General features: G+C 41.9%; 1 protein-coding gene and 1 pseudogene across 2 annotated transcripts in view; both read left to right on the forward strand.

Annotated features, from left to right (window-relative positions):
• The window catches only part of PI4K2A (phosphatidylinositol 4-kinase type 2 alpha), a 58,481-nt gene that overhangs the window by 8,697 nt on the left and 31,674 nt on the right, over window positions 1–18,110 (forward strand). For both annotated transcript variants that reach the window (XM_053582871.1, XM_053582870.1), the window contains 3 exons: window positions 3,521–3,721; window positions 9,533–9,664; window positions 11,202–11,355. In XM_053582871.1, coding sequence (XP_053438846.1) covers window positions 3,521–3,721; window positions 9,533–9,664; window positions 11,202–11,355 — 487 coding nt within the window. The remainder of the gene's footprint in view (window positions 1–3,520; window positions 3,722–9,532; window positions 9,665–11,201; window positions 11,356–18,110) is intronic.
• LOC128582541 (60S ribosomal protein L3-like) lies at window positions 14,803–16,194 on the forward strand (annotated as a pseudogene).

Genomic DNA, 18,110 nt, shown 5'->3' on the forward strand with positions numbered 1-18,110 from the left:
CCCCACTAATAGTAGGAATGTCTTGGTCTCCCTTTCACTTGAGACTAGCTTGGTTTTGTTTTCTTTTTCTTTTTCTTTTTGAGACAGGGTCTTGCTCTGTCACCCAGAGGCTGGAGTGTAGTAGCATGATCATAGGTCAGTGCAGTCTCAAACTCCTGGGCTCAAGTAACCCTCCTACCCCAGCCTTCTGAGTAGCTAAGGAATGTGCCACCATGCCTGGCTAATTTTATTTTTTATTTTTTGTAGAGGAGGGGGTCTCACTATGTGTCCCAGGCTGGTTGTTAACTCCTGATATCAAGTAATCTTCCTGCCTCGGCCTTCCAAAGTGCTGGGATTACAGGCATGAGCCACCATGCCCGGTGTGATTGTTGAACCAAATTGTTGCACTCCACTTTGTGTCTCAGTTGAACTGATCATTGAATTCTGGGACATGCTTCAAGTTGCCCTTTGGTTTATTGTCCAGGTTCCAGAGAGTTATAGGGGACTTACCTGTCATTCTGAGTTGTGAGCCTATTGCTACCACTGCTTTGTTATTCAGAAACTGGGGTTCCAGGGGAGCACTGGCAGAGAAGATGACTGCTAACTTAGGCCTCTTAGTAATTTTGAAGATTTATATAATATGAATAAATGCATTTTGCTTTTGCCAGTCTGTAAGAATGAATTGATACTTTTTGGAGGAGGAGGAGAGTTCTGTATTTCTCTTGCCCTCTGAAATCCTTGCTAGACTTTCTTGAAGGAATTGGCCTCAAGATTGACCAATTATTATTAGAGACCTGACCAGTTCCTAATATGGGTGCTTACTTAATAGAGGCAGATGAGTGTATATTGTCTGTTGACCTGCCATTCAGGAAATGACACCCACAGGAAAATGTCTTATGACCCACACTAGCTTGAGTTGGCTGTGGGGTGAGGGGAGAAAGAGAGTCATATGATATGAAGATGAGTCACTTGGATAACATATTTTCTTTTTATCCTTTGAATTACCAGTTGGGTGACTAGAGGAAATAAGTAAAATGTAAAGTAACCTCAGAGGGCTGAGTGGTCTGTGGAAGAAACATTCAGGAGGGAGGGCCATGGTTTCTATGAATCCTGTATTTCCAAAGACGTTTGAGGTTAAATTACTGGCCACTAGAGAAGATTGGATTTAATCTTTGTGTTTTGTTATTTATTTATTTATTTATTTTTGAGATAGAGCGTCAAGCTGTTGCCCTGGGTAGAGTGCTGTGGCATCATAGCTCAAAGCAACCTCCAACTCCTGGGCTTAAGCGATTCTCTTGCCTCAGCCTCCCAAGTACCTGGGACTACAGGTGCCTGCCACAACAGGCCTGCCTGGCTATTTTTGGTTGTAGTTGTCATTGTTGTTTGGCAGGCTTGGGTTGGCTTTGAGCCCGCCAGCTCTAGTGTATGTGGCTGGCGCCTTAGCCACTTGAGCTACAGGCGCTGAGCCTTGTTTTTTTTTTTGCACTTACTTACATATATATATATTTTTTTATTGTTTGGGCTTCATTGGGTACAAAGAATTAGGTTACACTGATTACATTTTTATGTTCTGGTCTCTTGCCTATCAGAACTACTTAAGCGTCTAGGCTTGGTGGCTCATACCTATAATCCGGCGCTTTGGGAGACTGAGGAGGGAGGATTGCTTGAGGCCAGGAGTTTGAGACCAGCCTGGGCAACATAGTGAAACCCATCTCTACCAAAAAAAAAAAAAAAAAATTAGCTCACTGTAGTGGCATACACCTGTAGTCAAGGCTACTCAAAAGCAGGAGGATTGCTTGAGCCCAGGAATTTGAGGTTGCAGAGAATTATGATGATACCACTGCACTCTAGCCCAGGTGACAGAGTGAGAGCCTGTCTCAAGGGAAACAAAGAACCCAAGAAATCCCACCAGAATTACTTAACAGAATCCCATTCTAGCCAGGTAACAGATTCTTTTTTCCTGCTTTGATTTTCTCTTGGGATTATAAGACTGAGAGAGGAAATCAACTGTTGATGAAGGAATTTTGTAAATCTCATTTCATAATAGCTTTTTTATTTCCTTTTGGTTGATTTTTTTTTTTTTTTTTTTGAGATGTAGTCTCATTCTGGGCTAGAGTGCCATGGCCTCAGCCCAGTTAAGAGCAACCTCAAACTCAAGCAATCCTGCTGCCTCAGTCTCCCAAGTAGCTGGGATTATAGGCAGTGCCACCATGCCCAGCTAATTTTTCTATTTTTAGGAGAGCTGGGTTCTCACTTTGCTCAGGCTGGTGATCTAAAGTGATCCTTCTACCTCAGCCTCCCAGACTGCTAGGATTACAGGTGTGAGCCACTCTGCCCAGGCTACAGTTGATAATTTTTTGAGCCTTTACATAATTGATGAAGAGCAACAGTGTGCATATTTGTACTTTGGAAGTAGGAGTTTTATGGTTTTAAATTTCTGTCATATGATACAAAGAAAGGTCCTGTAGGAAAAATGGGGCAGGAGTACATGCAAAAAAAGATAATATTTGATCCATGGTAACTTAATTCCTCACTTTTTGGGGGAAAAGATTACTTCAGAACTCTTGTTTTTTTTCTCAGTAGAGTGCCGTGGCATCACAGCTCACAGAAACCTCCAACTCTTGGGCTCAAGCAATTCTCTTGCCTCAGCCTCCTAAGTAGCTGGGGCTACATGTGCATGCCACAACGCCCGGCAATTTTTTTGTTGCAGTTGTCATTGTTTTAGCTGGCCGTGGCTGGGTTCAAACTGCCAGCTTTGGTGTATGTGGCCAGCACCCTACCCACTGAACTACAGGTGCTGCCCTACTTTAGAACCCTGGACATGTGCAGTATGATGTAGTATCTTTTCTGGAAGGGCAGGAAGTAGCACTGTATTGGCACAAGATTGCTGCCAGTGACTCAAGATCTGCCACTGAGAATGGGTGTGGGGCCTCTCACCTGTAATCCTTGCACTTTGGGAGTCAGGTGGATTGCTTGAGCTCAAAAGTTTGAGACCAGCCTGAGTAAGAGCAAGACCCCGTCTCTACTAAAAATAGAGTATTAGGTATCATGGTGCGTGCCTATAGTATTAGCTACTCAGGAGGCTGAGGCAGGGGGATTGCTTGAGCCCAAGTGAACTATGGTACTCTCCCCAGGGTGATAGAGTAAGACTCTGTCTCAAAAAAAAAAAAAGAAAGAAAGAAAGAAAAAAGATCTACCACTGAGTTGGTTTCTGTATCTTGCTCCTAGAAATTTAGAAATCCATTTGCCTTGTTTGAAGCACAGAGTTAGAGGGAGGAGAGGTGGAGAAGAGGGGTGAAGCAGCAAGGAAGAGTAAGGAGGCTTATTGTCTTCTTTGGTCACAGCTCTTTCTAGCAGTGGGTCTTTTAGCTGTACACACGAACTGGCATCTTCCCCTTACAAGTTGGAGAGAAGACTGTGTCTACAAGTAGGGATTGTCTGCGTATGTCCTCTCATTTCCTTCTAGATTCCTGCTGACTTAGTCTGTGGGCTACTTCCGTTAACTCATATGTAACATCCCCTTTTTCTTTTGTCTGTATAGAAGATCATTGCTGTCTTCAAACCCAAGAATGAAGAGCCATATGGACAGCTTAATCCTAAGTGGACCAAGTGGCTACAGAAGCTGTGTTGTCCCTGTTGCTTTGGTCGTGACTGCCTTGTCCTCAATCAGGGTTATCTCTCAGAGGCAGGGGCCAGCCTGGTCGATCAAAAACTGGAACTCAACATTGTACCCCGTACAAAGGTCAGTGACCCATCTCTAGGGAGACTTATTGCCTGGCCAGAGGTTTCCTATGACCTAAGCCCTGTTTGTGGGACCTTGAGTCCAGTGGGAGTAATTTATTCCCTAAGTCTGGGATTCTCAACCTCTTTTTTTGGAGGGTAGCAGGGTTAGGCTTATGCATCTGATATAAGCTGTCCTTAGAAGGATACATATTCAGTATTTGCATACAGTTTCCAGAAATTTACGGACTTCTCATATACATTTATGGACTCCCTTGGTCTTTGGATCCCAGGTAACACCAAGCTGGTTAAAAACCTAGCTACTTTTGTAGCTCACTCTTCTTAGACTTCTGAGCAGTTCTGGGATTTTGGTACAGTCTAGAATGGACTAGCTGATGTCAACTAAGCATTTAAGCATTGGCAAGGAGTACTAAAGTATTGGCTGAGGTTTTGAGTAATAGTCTGACCTGAACCCGTGCAAGGAGCTGATGTGAAATTTTTCTCATTTATCTTTTATGCTGTAGAATTCTGAGGGTTGTCAGATCATACCACAATAGGTGTTCCAGATCCAGGCAAATTTGCATTTAGAATGGATTTACACATACTCTGTATGTGATATAGACTTAGATGAAGTCCTTCTGTTTTGAATTTTCTTGTGAAAAAAAAAAAAAGATGAGTTCATGATGAAGGGTCTGGACCTCCTCACCTCCCTCAATTTCCTTAAATAGACAATGTATTACATACAGTTTCAGGGAGTTTACTGACACCAGTTAAAAACCTATATTCCAGAGTGCTCCATTAAACTCTTTAAGGTTTGTAAGGAAGGAATCTGCTGGTCAGCATGTGAACATTTAGGGACACACATCATTCACCGAGTCTGTGGCTACCTGGAGTTTAGTAACAATGTAAGTGGAACTCTGATCTGATACCGTGATGCTGCCAAGGTGTCTTCATAGCTCTGGGTCTTCACATTCTTTGAGAATCTGATAAAAGCTATAGATCTTGTTTCCAGGAAAAGTACAATTTGGCAATCATTGTTTTGAATATAATTTTAGGTAGATGGTTCATAGACTTTTGTAGTCCATCCCTTGATGCTCTTAGGGACCTTGTCCCTGGATTAAAAACCTCTAGGCCAGGGTGGCGCCTGTGGCTCAAGGAGTAGGGCGCCGGTCCCATATGCCAGAGGTGGCGGGTTCAAACCCAGCCCCGGCCAAACCCCCCTCCCCCCCCTAAAAAAAAACAAAAAACCTCTAGGCCAGATGCAGTGGCTCACTTCTGTAATCCTAGCACTCTGGGAGGCCAAGGCAGGTGGATTGCTTGAGCTCAGGAGTTTAAGACCAGCCTGACCAAGAGTAAGACCCCATCTCTAAAAAAAAATAAAAAGTTAAAATAGATTATAAACCCCTGGTCAGGGTTTTCCTCATAGGTTTACGTAGTAGCACAAAGATTGATCAGCATATAGGAACTTCCCTTCAAGCCTGTTTTTTCTGTTTTCCCATGTTTTTTTTTTTTTTTTGAGACAGAGTCTTACTCTGTTACCCTGGGTAGAGTGCTGTGGTGTTTTAGCTCTTGGGCTCAAGAGTTTCACTTGCTTCCACCTCCCAAGCTGGGACCATAGGGTCTTTTATTTTTTATTTTATTTATTTATTTTTTTTGAGACAGAGCCTCAAGCTGTCGCCCCGGGTAGAGTGCCATGGCATCAAAGCTCACAGCAACCTCCAACTCCTGAGCTCAAGCGATTCTCCTGCCTCCACCTCCCAAGTAGCTGGGACTAAGCACCTGCCACAATGTCTGGCTATTTTTTGGTTGCAGCCATCATTGTCGTTTGGCTGGCCCGGGCTGGATTCGAACCCTCCCGCTCAGGTATATGTGGCTGGTGCCTTAGCTGCTTGAGCTGCAGGTGCTGAGGCCACAGGGTCTTTTAGTAGAGACAGGGTCTCTTGTTCAGGCTGGCCTCGAACTCCTGAACTCAAGTAATCCACCCATCTTAGCCTCCCAGAGTGCTAGGATTACAGATGTCAGCAACTGTAATCAGGTTGTCCCAGTGTATTTTAGAAGAAAATGTGACTATTGTGGGTATTCAGCTGTGTCTGCTCTTTTGCCAAACAATAAGCCAACTAATTTGCAAGCTTGTAGAAGTCAGAAACCACTTCTTGAGATTTTTTTCCTCCCATTCTCAGTACCTAGCAAAGCCCTATATGTATTTATAGTAAGCATTCATTAAGTACTAGCTGAATCAGTGAATGAACATCAAATCACAGGAAATGTTACCAAAGATACTTGAACTTCAAGTCTATAGAGAAAATGTTTGACCAGGCTTGTACTTCCCATTTCCCATCTAATTCACTGCCCACCTTTGTGCAGCTCATTCTTTCCCTTTATGCTTTAGTTTCTCTCTGTGTGCATATAATTAAACAGCACACTTTGAACATCTCGTATGATAATTAATGCTTGTAAGTTTCCTGTCTAACCTGAAATCCTCCTAGTAGGCCCTTCCCTGACTCTAGAAACTTTAAAATACTCCTTGCTCATCACACTCTAATTTTCTTTTTTTACTAGGCAAATAGCAGACTGTCTTCTGGCCTTATGCCTGCCTACTCTGCTGGTGCTTCAGGAGTGTGATAATTAAGAATCAGAGACCTTGAGTTTGAATTCTGACTCTTTAACTTTTTTGTGTGACCCTTGGGCAGGTTACCTTACACCAGTAGGTTTAGTTTTCTCATTATAAAAATAGGGATTTAAATAGTTACCATTTTACAGAATAGCTATTAAGATTACACATGACAATCCATGTAAAGCACATAACTCAATGCCTAGCACGATGTAAACATTCCATACATATTAGCCCGTGATTTTTTTTTTTTTTTTGACAGTTTCACTTTGTTGTCCTTGGTAGCGTACCATGGTGTCACAGTTCACAGCAACCTCAAGCCTCAAGCTCTTGGGCTCAAGTGATTCTCTTGCCTCAGCCTCCTAAGTAGCTGGGACTACAGGTGCCCGCCACAACACCCAGCTATTTTTAGAGGTCGGGTCTAGCTTTTGTTCAGGTTGGTCTCCAACCTGTGAGCTCAGGCAATCCATCCACCTTGGCCTCCTAGAGTGCTAGGATTATAGGCATGATCCACCATGCCCAGCCTTAGCCTGTGATATTTTCATGAGCTTTTTAATTTTTGTTTATTTATTTATTTAAGACAGAGTTTTACTTTGTCACCCTTGGTAGAGTGCTGTGGCATCACAGCTCACAGCAACCTCCAGCTCTTAGGCTTAGGCGATTCTCTTGCTTCAGCCTCCCTAGTAGCTGGGACTACAGGTGCCTGCTATATAACACCTGGCTTTTTTTTTGTTGCAGTTTGGCTGGGGCTGGGTTCAAACCCGCCACCCTTGATATATGGGGCCGGCACCCTACTCACTGAGCCACAGGTGCCGCCCGAGCTTTTTTAATCATTAATGTTACCCTCACAATCCCTTTCTTCCCCATTTCTGCTCTGCTTCTTTCCCTGTTAGGGAACTTTAGTGAGGCCTAAGGATCTTTTGCATTAGAAAATCAGCAGGAACAAAAATACTTGTCTTCCATGACTGAGATCAAACAGAACTTTGCAAGTTTAACATATAGCTACTGGAGAATAGTAAGAGAAATCTCTCCTCCCTGCCTCCCCTACACACTGTGACAGGATTTTATCTGGTTGATCTGAGCATCTGTCACTATGGAAATGGGGCTCATGTTTGATGGAGTTTCAAAGAGTTTAATTACTTGCTGGCAGTCTCTGTTCTTTTTTCCTATGGTGTTTCAGGTTATAATTTCAGTAATCATAGGGAAAATGTGGTTTATTGGGAAGAATGATAGAAAATAAATCTGATGGGGAGAAAATGGGGTATATGGGAGAGAGCCAGGGTTTTCACTGTAGAAACTGACAAGAGAGCCTTAGGAAAGCTCTTTTTCCTTCATTCCTATGCCTTAGTTTCCTGATTTGTATGACAAGGAATGCTGACTACAGTACCATGCACTTCCATTTTTATATACCCTGTTAACACTAGATGGAAAGATGAAGCAATGAATGGATAGGAGGAAATTATTTTGCTTAAGCAGCTTGCAGCTCATTCATTCATTCATTCACTTAAATACTGAATGAGAATGCTCCAAGCATTGTTAGGTGCTATGGATGCTAATGTATGTACATAAGATGTTTTCTGCTTCCTTAAGTCTCATTAGTTTCTGTTGTTGTTGCTGTTTGTTTGTTTGTTTTTGGCCTGGGTTAGAGTGCAGTGGTGTCAACACAGCTCACTGTAACCTCAAACTCTTGGGCTTAATCCATCTTTCTGCCTCAGCCTCCTATAGAGGAATGGGTCACCACACCCAGCTGATTTTTCTGGGTGTTTTTGTAGAGATGGGGTCTTGCTTTGTTGCTCAGCCTGTTCTAAAACTACCTACTGGCCTTAGACATGAGTCACTGCCTATGATAGAGTTAGGTATATAAATGGATAAATTTCAAGGCCATGTGATAAGTGTGACAGTGAATACATTTATAGATTATAGTGATGTCACTGCAATTTGACAATCAAATATAATATTGATGGCTCATTAAAATATTTTTTTTGAATAGGCAAGCATGTATCTGGTACAAAAATCACAAAGCACAGAGGAATAAACAGAGAAAAATAATTCTGACTCCCTCCTATCCCTGTCTCCTGGTCACTCAGTTTCCTTCCTCAGAGGTGCCCACTATTACTAGTTTTTTGTGTAATATTCCAGATAGAATCTGTGCATAAATATAACAATCCATTAAAAGTAAAAATCAATTTTAATGTTTATTTTCTTGAATATGAATAGTTGTACAAAGTAAAAAATTCAAAAGGAAATAAAAGGGTACAAACTGTAATTTGTTTTTATCTGGAAAGAAAATAGGCATTTTGGCCTATTCTTTTGACCTGAGAGATAACTATAATTCATACTAGCTGCTGTAACAACCCCTTAATCTCAGTGGTTTAATAAACTAAGAGTTTATTTCTGGTTTTTTTTTGAGACAGAGCCTCAAGCTGTCACCCTGAGTAAAGTGCTGTGGCATCACAGCTCACAGCAACCTCCAACTCCTCGGCTCAAACCATTCTCCTGCCTCTGTCTTCCAAGTAGCTGGGACTACAGGCACCTGCCACAACGCCTGGCTATTTTTTGGTTGTAGCCATCATTGTTGTTTGGCAGGCCGGGCTGGATTTGAACCCTCCAGCTTAGGTGTATGTGGCTGGTGCCTTAGCCACTTGAGCCACAGGTGCCAAGCCAAAAGTTTATTTCTTTTTTTTTTTTTATTATTTTATTTATTTATTTTTATTTTTATTTTTGCAGTTTCTGGCAGGGGCTGGGTTTGAACCCGCCACCTCTGGCATATGGGGCCGGCGCCTTACTCCTTTGAGCCACAGGCACCACCCAAAAGTTTATTTCTTGATCATTTTGCAGACCCATGCTAGTAAGGCAGCTCTCCTAGATCCCCCATCACTTGTTTAGTAAAAAAGGATCTGAGGTCCTTTCATGGTGTGGCTTTGCCATTTCAGAGCCATTCCTTTTCCAGTTCTATTGATTGTGAAATGTGAACTCCAGATTAGGAGATTTTAGGGCCCAGGCTTGAAAATAATGTGCTCATACATACCTCAACTTGTCAACATTCCATTGGCCTGAGTTATCTTCCCTATTCTAGTTGCTAGGAAGGCCAAGAAATGCATTCTTTCTCTATGCCCTGGAAGAGGAACAGTACTGGTGAGAATCTAGCTATGTTTTCTCTGCCATAGTAGTCTGATTCCTTAAACTTGGCTTTAACCTATGTCTCTCCTTTTTCCAATATAGGTAGTATACCTAGCCAGTGAGACCTTCAATTATAGTGCCATTGATAGAGTGAAGTCCAGGGGAAAGCGGCTTGCACTAGAGAAAGTGCCAAAAGTTGGGCAACGCTTCAACCGCATCGGGCTACCACCAAAGGTATAGATGCACCTATGTGACTTATCAAAGATGATGATTTGTAGTGACATAGTTATTCAAGTGGTGAAGCAGGTGCCTACAGACAGAAATATGGGCATGTGAATTAGCCTGCCCTGAGGTTCTTATCTTCCTCATTTCTGTCCAAGGCCTAAAATTTGGGGAAAGGGGGCTCAGTGGGTAGGGTGCCAGCCCCATATAACCAGGATGGGGGGTTTGAACCCGGCCCTGGCCAAACTACAACAACAACAACAAAAAATAGCCAGTCATTGTGGCAGGCGCCTGTAGTCCCAGCTACTTGGGAGGCCAAGGCAGGAAAATCGCCTAAGCCCAGGAGTTGGAGGTTGCTGTGAGCTGTGATGCCAGAGCACTCTACCCAGGGTGATAAAGTGAGACTCTGTCTCTAAAAAAAAAAAAAAATTAGGGGAATAATGCTCCAGAAAGTTGAGACCTAACTTAATTATTTATTCCTCTGGTCCATTTGGATAGTTGTCTTCATCTTTTCTTTTTTCTTTCTTTCTTTTTTTTTTTTTGTAGAGACAGAGTCTCACTGTACCGCCCTCGGGTAGAGTGCCATGGCGTCACACGGCTCACAGCAACCTCCAACTCTTGGGCTTACGCGATTCTCTTGCCTCAGCCTCCCAAGCAGCTGGGACTACAGGCGCCCGCCACAACGCCCGGCTATTTTTTTGTTGCAGTTTGGCCAGGGCTAGGTTTGAACCTGCCACCCTTGGCATATGGGGCCGGCGCCCTACTCACTGAGCCACAGGCGCTCCCCCTTTCTTTCTTTTTTTTAAGACAGGGTTTCACTTTGTCGCCTAAGCTGGAATACAGGGGCACAGTCATAGCTTACTGCAGCCCCAAACTCCTGGGCTCAAGTAGTCCTCCTGCCTCAGCATTACGAGTAGCTGGGACTACAGAATTGTGCCATCATTCTTGGCAAAATTTTTTTATTGTTATTTTTTATTATTATTTTTTTTATTGAGATAGAGTCTTACTTTGTCAACCTCAGTAGAGTGTCGTGGTGTCATAGGTCACAGCAACCTCCAGCTCTGGGATTCAAGCAATTCTCTTACTTCAGCCTTCCTAGTACTTGGGACTACAGGTGCTTGCCATAGCGCCTGGCTATTTTTTTCTGTTGTTGTTTAGCAGGCCTGGGCTAGGTTCAGACTCACCACCCCCGGAGCATGTGGCTTGCACCCTGCCACTGAGCTATGGGCGCCCACCCAATTAAAAAAATTTTTTTTTTTTGTAGAGATGAGATCTCACTATGTTGCATAGGATGGTCTTGAGCTCCTGGCCTCAAGTGATCCTCCTAAAATGCTGAGATTACAAGTGCAAGCCACCATGTACACCCTGGATGGGATTCTTCAATTTAAATGGATAGTTACAGTCATACTTGCAAGGAAATGAAGATGGTGAAAAATTCCCCTTGTCTGATATGAACTCCACTGGGTCTACTTAGTGGGTACCTTGCTTACTCTTGGGGTGTTTGGACTTGGTCTGTAGGGAAATACCTTTGTCTTTTCCTTGGTTCCAGGTTGGTTCATTCCAACTCTTTGTTGAAAGCTACAAAGATGCAGACTACTGGCTACGGCGTTTTGAAGCAGAACCTCTCCCTGAGAACACCAACCGGCAATTACTGCTGCAGTTTGAGCGGTTGGTGGTGCTGGATTATATCATCCGCAACACGGGTGAGCCACTGCGGGTCGTCCTGTGCCCTGTGCCACACTCTGCTGAGGCCTGGGGGAGTCCCAGAGGCTCACAGGGCTTGGGACTCAGATTACCTTGTCAAGATGAGTTTCTCCTCTAAGGGACATGCACATTTGTGGGGGGTCCTCATAGAATACTTTCTTGAGCTAAGCTTTGTCTAGACACTTCACGTGTAGTTAGCAGAGGTGGTAAGGCCTAGAGTAAGTACTTACATTTTTATCTTAGCCTTTTTTTCAGTCCCAGATTGAAGATACCTGGCTGTTCCAAAGCATTGTAAAGGATACTCTTACCTTTGATTCCTAGTGATTCTTGTAGCATTAAGACTTACCATAGACCAATTTTGTCTTTAACTTCTTGAGATGTATGCTTAGATTGTTGATACTTTTAAAGATTTTCAGTTGGCTAGGGCACCGGCCATATATACCAGGACTGGCGGGTTTGAACCCAGCCTGGGCCTGCCAAACAACTATGATATCTATAACAAAAAAATAGCTGGGCGTTGTGGCGGGCACCTGCAGTCCCAGCTACTTGAAAGGCTGAGGCAAGAGAATCACTTAAGCCCAAGAATTTGAGGTTGCTGTGAGCTGTGACTCCATGGCACTCTATCGAGGGCGACAAAGTGGTACTCTGTCTAAAAAAAAAAAAAAATTTTTTTTTCCAGTGTAATTTTAACTGAGCCAGCCTGGCAAAACCTACACATACTTAACAACAGACGCATTTAAATTAATGCTTTATTAGAGCTATATTTTATCTAATTTTTCTTATGATAATATGCATATAACATAAAAATTTAGTATCTCAACCATTTCTAAGTGGTTAAATACGTTCATGCTATTGCGCAACTATCACCACCATCCATCTCCAAAATTCTTTTCATCTTGTAAAACTGAAGCTATATACCCATTAAACAATAACTTTCCGGGTGGCGCCTGTAGCTGAAGGAGTAGGGCGCCAGTCCCATATGCCGGAGGTGGCAGGTTCAAACCTAGCCCCAGCCAAAAACCACAAAAAATAAAAAAAATAAATAAACAATAACTTTCCATTCCACCCTCTCCCCATTCCCTGGCAACCACCATTCTGTTTTCTGTTTCTATGATTTTGACTACCATAAGTACCTTATATAAGTGGAATTGTATGGTATTTGTGTTTTTGTGATTGGCTTATTTCACTTAGCATGGTGTCCACAGGGTTCATCTGTGCTGTCATAAGTTCTTTCCTTTTTAAGGTGAATAATGTTCTACATTTTGCTTATCGATTCATTGTCGGTAGATACCTGGGTTGCTTCCATATTTTAGTGATTGTGAATTATGCTACTGTGAATATGGATGTATAAATACCTCTTCAATGGCTCGGCGACTGTAGCTAGGGTACCAGCCACATACACTGGAGCTGGTGGGTTCGAACTCAGCCTGGGCCTCCCAAACAACAATGACAACTATAGCCAAAAAAAATAGCTGGGCGTTGTGTTGGGCGCCTGTAGTCCCAGCTACTTGGGAGGCTGAGGCAAGAGAATCACTTAGGCCCAAGAGTTTGAGGTTGCTGTGAGCTATGAAACCATGGCACCCTACCCAGGGCGACATAGTGAGATTCTCTCTCAAAAAAAAAATCTCTTCAAGATCCTGCTTTCGGATCTTTTGGGTATACACTCAGAAGTGGAATTGTTGGATCATATGTGGTAATTCTATTTTTAATTTTTTGAGGAAACACCGTACTGTTTCCTGTAGCAGCTGTACCATTTTACATCCCCACCAACAATGGACAATGTTTCTAATTTCTTTACATTCTCACCAGTACCTCACATTTTCTGTTTTTTTGGTAGTAGCCATCCTAATTTATGTGAGAGAGTGTCTCCTTATAGTTTTGATTTGCATTTCACTAATGACTAGTGGTGCCAAGCATCCTTTCATATGTTTATTGGCCATTGTTTATCTTCTTTGGGAAATGTCTGTTCAAGTCTCTTGCCTGTTTTTGAATTGGTCTATTTTTAGCTGTTGGGTTTTCAGAGTTCTCTGCATAGTCTGGCTATTAATCTCTTATCAGATGTATGATTTGCAAATATTTCCTCCCATTCTGTTGTTCTTTTTTACTCCATTGACAGTGTCTTTTGAGGCACAAAATTTTTTTTTTTTTTTTTTTTTTTTTGTTGCAGTTGTCATTGTTGTTTAGCTGGCTTGGGCTGGGTTCGAACCCACCACCTTCAGTGTATGTGGCTGGCGCCGTAACCACTGTGCTACAGGCGCCAAGCCAAGGCACAAAATTTTTTAATTTGCATGAAGTTCAGTTTGTCTATTTTTTTGTTGTTGTTGCCTGTACCTTTTGTGGTATAGGTGTTATATCCAAGAAATCATTGCCAAATCCAATGTAATGAAGCTTTTGCCTTATGTTTTCTTCCAAGGATTTTATGGTTTTAGTTCTAATAGTTAGGCCATAGATCCATTTTGGAGTTAATTTTGTATATGGTATTAGGAAAGGTTCTGGTTTCATTCTTTTGCATATGGATTTACAGTTTTCCCAGCATCATTTGTCAAAAGACTATTGGAGGGCGGCGCCTGTGGCTCAGTCAGTAAGGCGCCGGCCCCATATACCGAGGGTGGCAGGTTCAAACCCGGCCCCGGCCAAACTGCAACCAAAAAATAGCCGGGCGTTGTGGCGGGCGTCTGTAGTCCCAGCTACTTGGGAGGCTGAGGCAAGAGAATCGCTTAGGCCCAGGAGTTGGAGGTTGCTGTGAGCTGTGTGAGGCCATGGCACTCTACCGAGGGCCATAAAGTGAGACTCTGTCTCTACAAAAAAAAAAAAAAAAAGACTATTGGAAAAGAATGGATGGTCAATATGAATGAAATAGTATGGTGTTTCCTTAAAAAATTAAAAATAGAATTACCACGTATGATTCAACAATTCCACTTCTGGGTGTACAACCCAAAGAACTGAAAGCAGGATCTTGAAGAAATATTTATACATCCATATTCACAGCAGCATAGTTCACAGTCACTAAAATATGGAAGCAACCCAGGTATCTACTGACGAACGAATGATAAGCAAAATGTGGAACGTTATTCACCTAAAAAAGGAAGGAACTTGTGACAGCACAGAAGAAACTTGTGGACACCATGCTAAGTGAAATAAGCCAATCAAAAACATTGAATGATTTTGTCACCCTTGTCAAAAATTATTTGACCATATATGTGAACGTTTATTTCTGGGTTCTTCATTCTTTTCCAGTGGTCTATACGACTGTCTTTATGCCAGCACCACACTGTTTTGATTACTGTGGCTTTGTAGTAACATTTGAGGTGAGGAAGTATGAATCCTCTAGCTTTATTGTTTTTCAGTATTGTTTTGGCTACTTGGTGTCTCGATATTTCACAAATTATAGGATTCTTTTTTTCTGCAAAAATCGTCTTTGGAACTCTATCAGTGGGATTTGATGGTGCAATGAGGTGAACAAAAAGGAAGTTCTAGAGGCTGTGACCATTGTGGAGACTGTGCCCATGATGGTTGAAGGCATCATGGGATACGTGGAAACTCCTTGAGGACTCCAGACTTTCAAGACCATCTTTGTTGAATATATCAGTGGTGAGTGCAAAAGGCACTTCTGTAAGAATTGGCATAAATCCAAGCCTTTCACCAAGTCCTACAAGAAATGGCAGGATGAAAATGGCAAGAAGCAGCTGGAGAAGGACTCAACAGCATGAAAAGTACTGCCAAGTCATCTGCATCATTACCCACACCCAGATGTGCCTGCTTCCTCTATGCCAGAAGAAGGCCTACTTGGTGGAAATCCAGGTACATGGAGGCTCCATGGCTAAGAAACTGGACAGGGTCTGGGAGAGGTTGGAGCAACAGGTCCAGCAAACCAAGTATTTGGGCAGGATGAGATGATTGATGACATTGGGATGACCAAGGGCAAAAGCTACAAAGGGCTGACTAGTTGTTGGAAACTGCCCTGCAAGACTCACTGAGGACTAAGGTTGTCTCTGTCAGGGTGTGGCATCCTGCCTGTGTGACTTTCTTTGTGGCACAGGATGGGCAGGAGGGCTACCATCATTGCACAGAGATCAACAAGATTAGCCAGGGCTACCTCATTAAGGATGGCAAACTGATCAAGAATAATGCCTCTACTGATTATGACCTGTCTGATTAGAGCATCAACCCTCTGGGGCCTTGTCTACTATGGTAAAGTGACCAAGAACTTTGTCATGCTAAAAGGCTTGGTGGTGGGGCGGCGCCTGTGGCTCAACGGGTAGGGCCCCGGTCCCATATGCCGGAGGTGGCGGGTTCAAGCCCAGCCCCGGCCAAAAAAAAAAAAAAAAAAAAAAAAGGCTTAGTGGTGGAAACCAAGAAGCAAGTACTCACCCTCTGCAAGTCCTTGCTGGTACAGACCAAACGGGCTCTGGAGAAAATTGACCTTTAAGGTCATTGACACCACCTCCAACTTTGGCCATGGCCACTTTCTTTTTATTCTTTTTTTTTTTTTTTGAGACAGAATCTCACTATGTCACCCTTGGGAGAGTGCTGTGGCATCACAGCTCACAGCAACCTCAAACTCTTGGGCTTCAGTGATTCTCTTACCTCAGCCTCCCAAGTAGCTGAGACTACAGGTGCCTGCCACAACAGGTGCCGCATAGCTATTTTTTTGTTGCAGTTGTCATTGTTTAACTGGCCCTGGCCCGTTCGAACCCGCCAGCCTCAGTGTATGTGGCCAGCGCCCTACCTACTAAACTACGGATGCACCCTCCATGGCCACTTTCTTACTGGAGGAGAAGAAAGGGTCCATGAGACCATTTAAGAAAGACTGAATTTTGAAGGAAGAAGGAGCTTAATGTCAGGAACACATTGTACAGTTGTTGGGATCTTAATAAAAGTTATTTTCCTGTTGGAGGGTCAGTCATTGGAATTTTGATAGGTACTACATTAAATCTGTAAATTGCTTTGAGCGGTATTGACATCATGACAATATTAAGTTTTTCAATACATGAACATAGGATATCTTTTTAATTCCTTTCAGGAATGTTTGCAAATTTTGTTGTATAAGTCTTTCATTTACTTGGTTAAGTTAATTTCTTGTGTTTTATTCTTCTTGATGCCATTGTAAATGGGATTGATCTCTTAATTTTCTTCTCAGATTGTTCTTTATTAGTATATAGAAAGGCAATTGATTTTTGTGTCCTTTGTATCCTACCACTTTGCTGAATATTGGTTCTAATGAGTTATTTTATTTATTTTGTAGAATCTTTAGCAGGGGTCCTCAAACTTTTTAAACAGGAGGCCAGTTCACTGTCCCTCAGACCGTTGGACGGCCGGACTATAGTTTAAAAAAAATACTATGAACAAATTCCTATGCACACTGCACGTATCTTATTTTGAAGTAAAAAAACAAAACGGGAACAAATATAATCACACCACCGCATGTGGCCTTTGGGCTGTAGTTTGAGGACCCCTGCTTAGGGTTTTGTACATATACAATAATGTCATCTGCAAACAGATAATATTACTTCTTCTTTTCTAATTTGGATGCTTTTCTTTCTTTCTCTTGCCTGATTGCTCTGGCTTGGACTTCCAGTGCTATGTTGAATAGAAGTGGTGAAAACAGGCATCCTTGCCTTGTTTTTGATCATAGAAGAGAATCTTTCAGTCTTTGACCATTAAGTATAATGTTTGCTGTGTTTTTTTCATATATTGCTTTTATTATGTTGAGGTAGTTTCTGTGCATTCCTAGTTTGTTGAGTGTTGCAAGCTTTTTCTACATGAAGTGGAATGATATGTGGATTTATTTTTTCCCCTTCATTCTATTAATGTGATGTATTACATTGGTCAATTTTCATGTTAACCATCCTTGCATTCCAGGAATAAATCTCACTTATTTATGATCTGTGATCCTTTAATATGATGCAGAGTGCAGTTTCCTAGTATTTTGTTGAGGATTTTTACATTAGGGATATTGATCTATAGTTTTCTTATAGTGTTACTGTTTATCTTTGTTTTCAGGGTAACACTGGCCTTATACAATGGTCAGGAAGTGTTTCTTCTTCTTCAATATTTTGGAAAAGCCTGAGGCTTGGAAAAGCTTGAGAAAGATTAGTGTTAGTTCTTTAAATGTTTGGTGAAATTCACCAGTGAAACCATAAGGTCAGAGGCTTTTTTGTCAGTAATTTTTGATTACTGGTTCAATCTGCTTACTATACTGGGATTTTGTTTGTTTAGACTTCGTACATTTTGTGCTTCTAGGAATTTGTCCATATTATCTAGGTTATCCAATTTGTTGATATCCAATTGTTCATAGTACTTTCTTACAATCTTTGTATTTCTGTAGAATCAGTTGTAATATTCCCACTTTCATTTCTGATTTTAGTAATTTGAGTCTTCTCTTTTTTTCCTTAGTCCATTTAGCTGAAGGTTTGTCAATTTTTTTTTTTTATCTTTTTAAAGACCAACTTTTAATTTCATTGATTTTCTCTATTATTTGTTCTCTATTCAGGTTATTTCTGCTCTTTTCTGTTCTAATCTTTGTTACTTCTTTTCTTCTATTAACTTTGGGTTCAGTTTGTTCTTTTTCTAGTTCCTTAAGATGTAAAGTTAGGTTGTTGTTTGTGTTCTTTCTTGTTTTACAGTGTAAGCATTTATAGCTATAAATTTCCTCCTAAGCATTGCTTTTTCTTTTTTGAGTCAGTCTCACTATGTCACCCTTGGTAGTGCACTGTGGCATCACAGCTCACAGCAACCTCAAACTTTTGGGCTT

Source organism: Nycticebus coucang, chromosome 3 (genome assembly GCF_027406575.1).
Source record: "Nycticebus coucang isolate mNycCou1 chromosome 3, mNycCou1.pri, whole genome shotgun sequence".
Classification (NCBI taxonomy): Eukaryota; Metazoa; Chordata; class Mammalia; order Primates; family Lorisidae; genus Nycticebus; species Nycticebus coucang.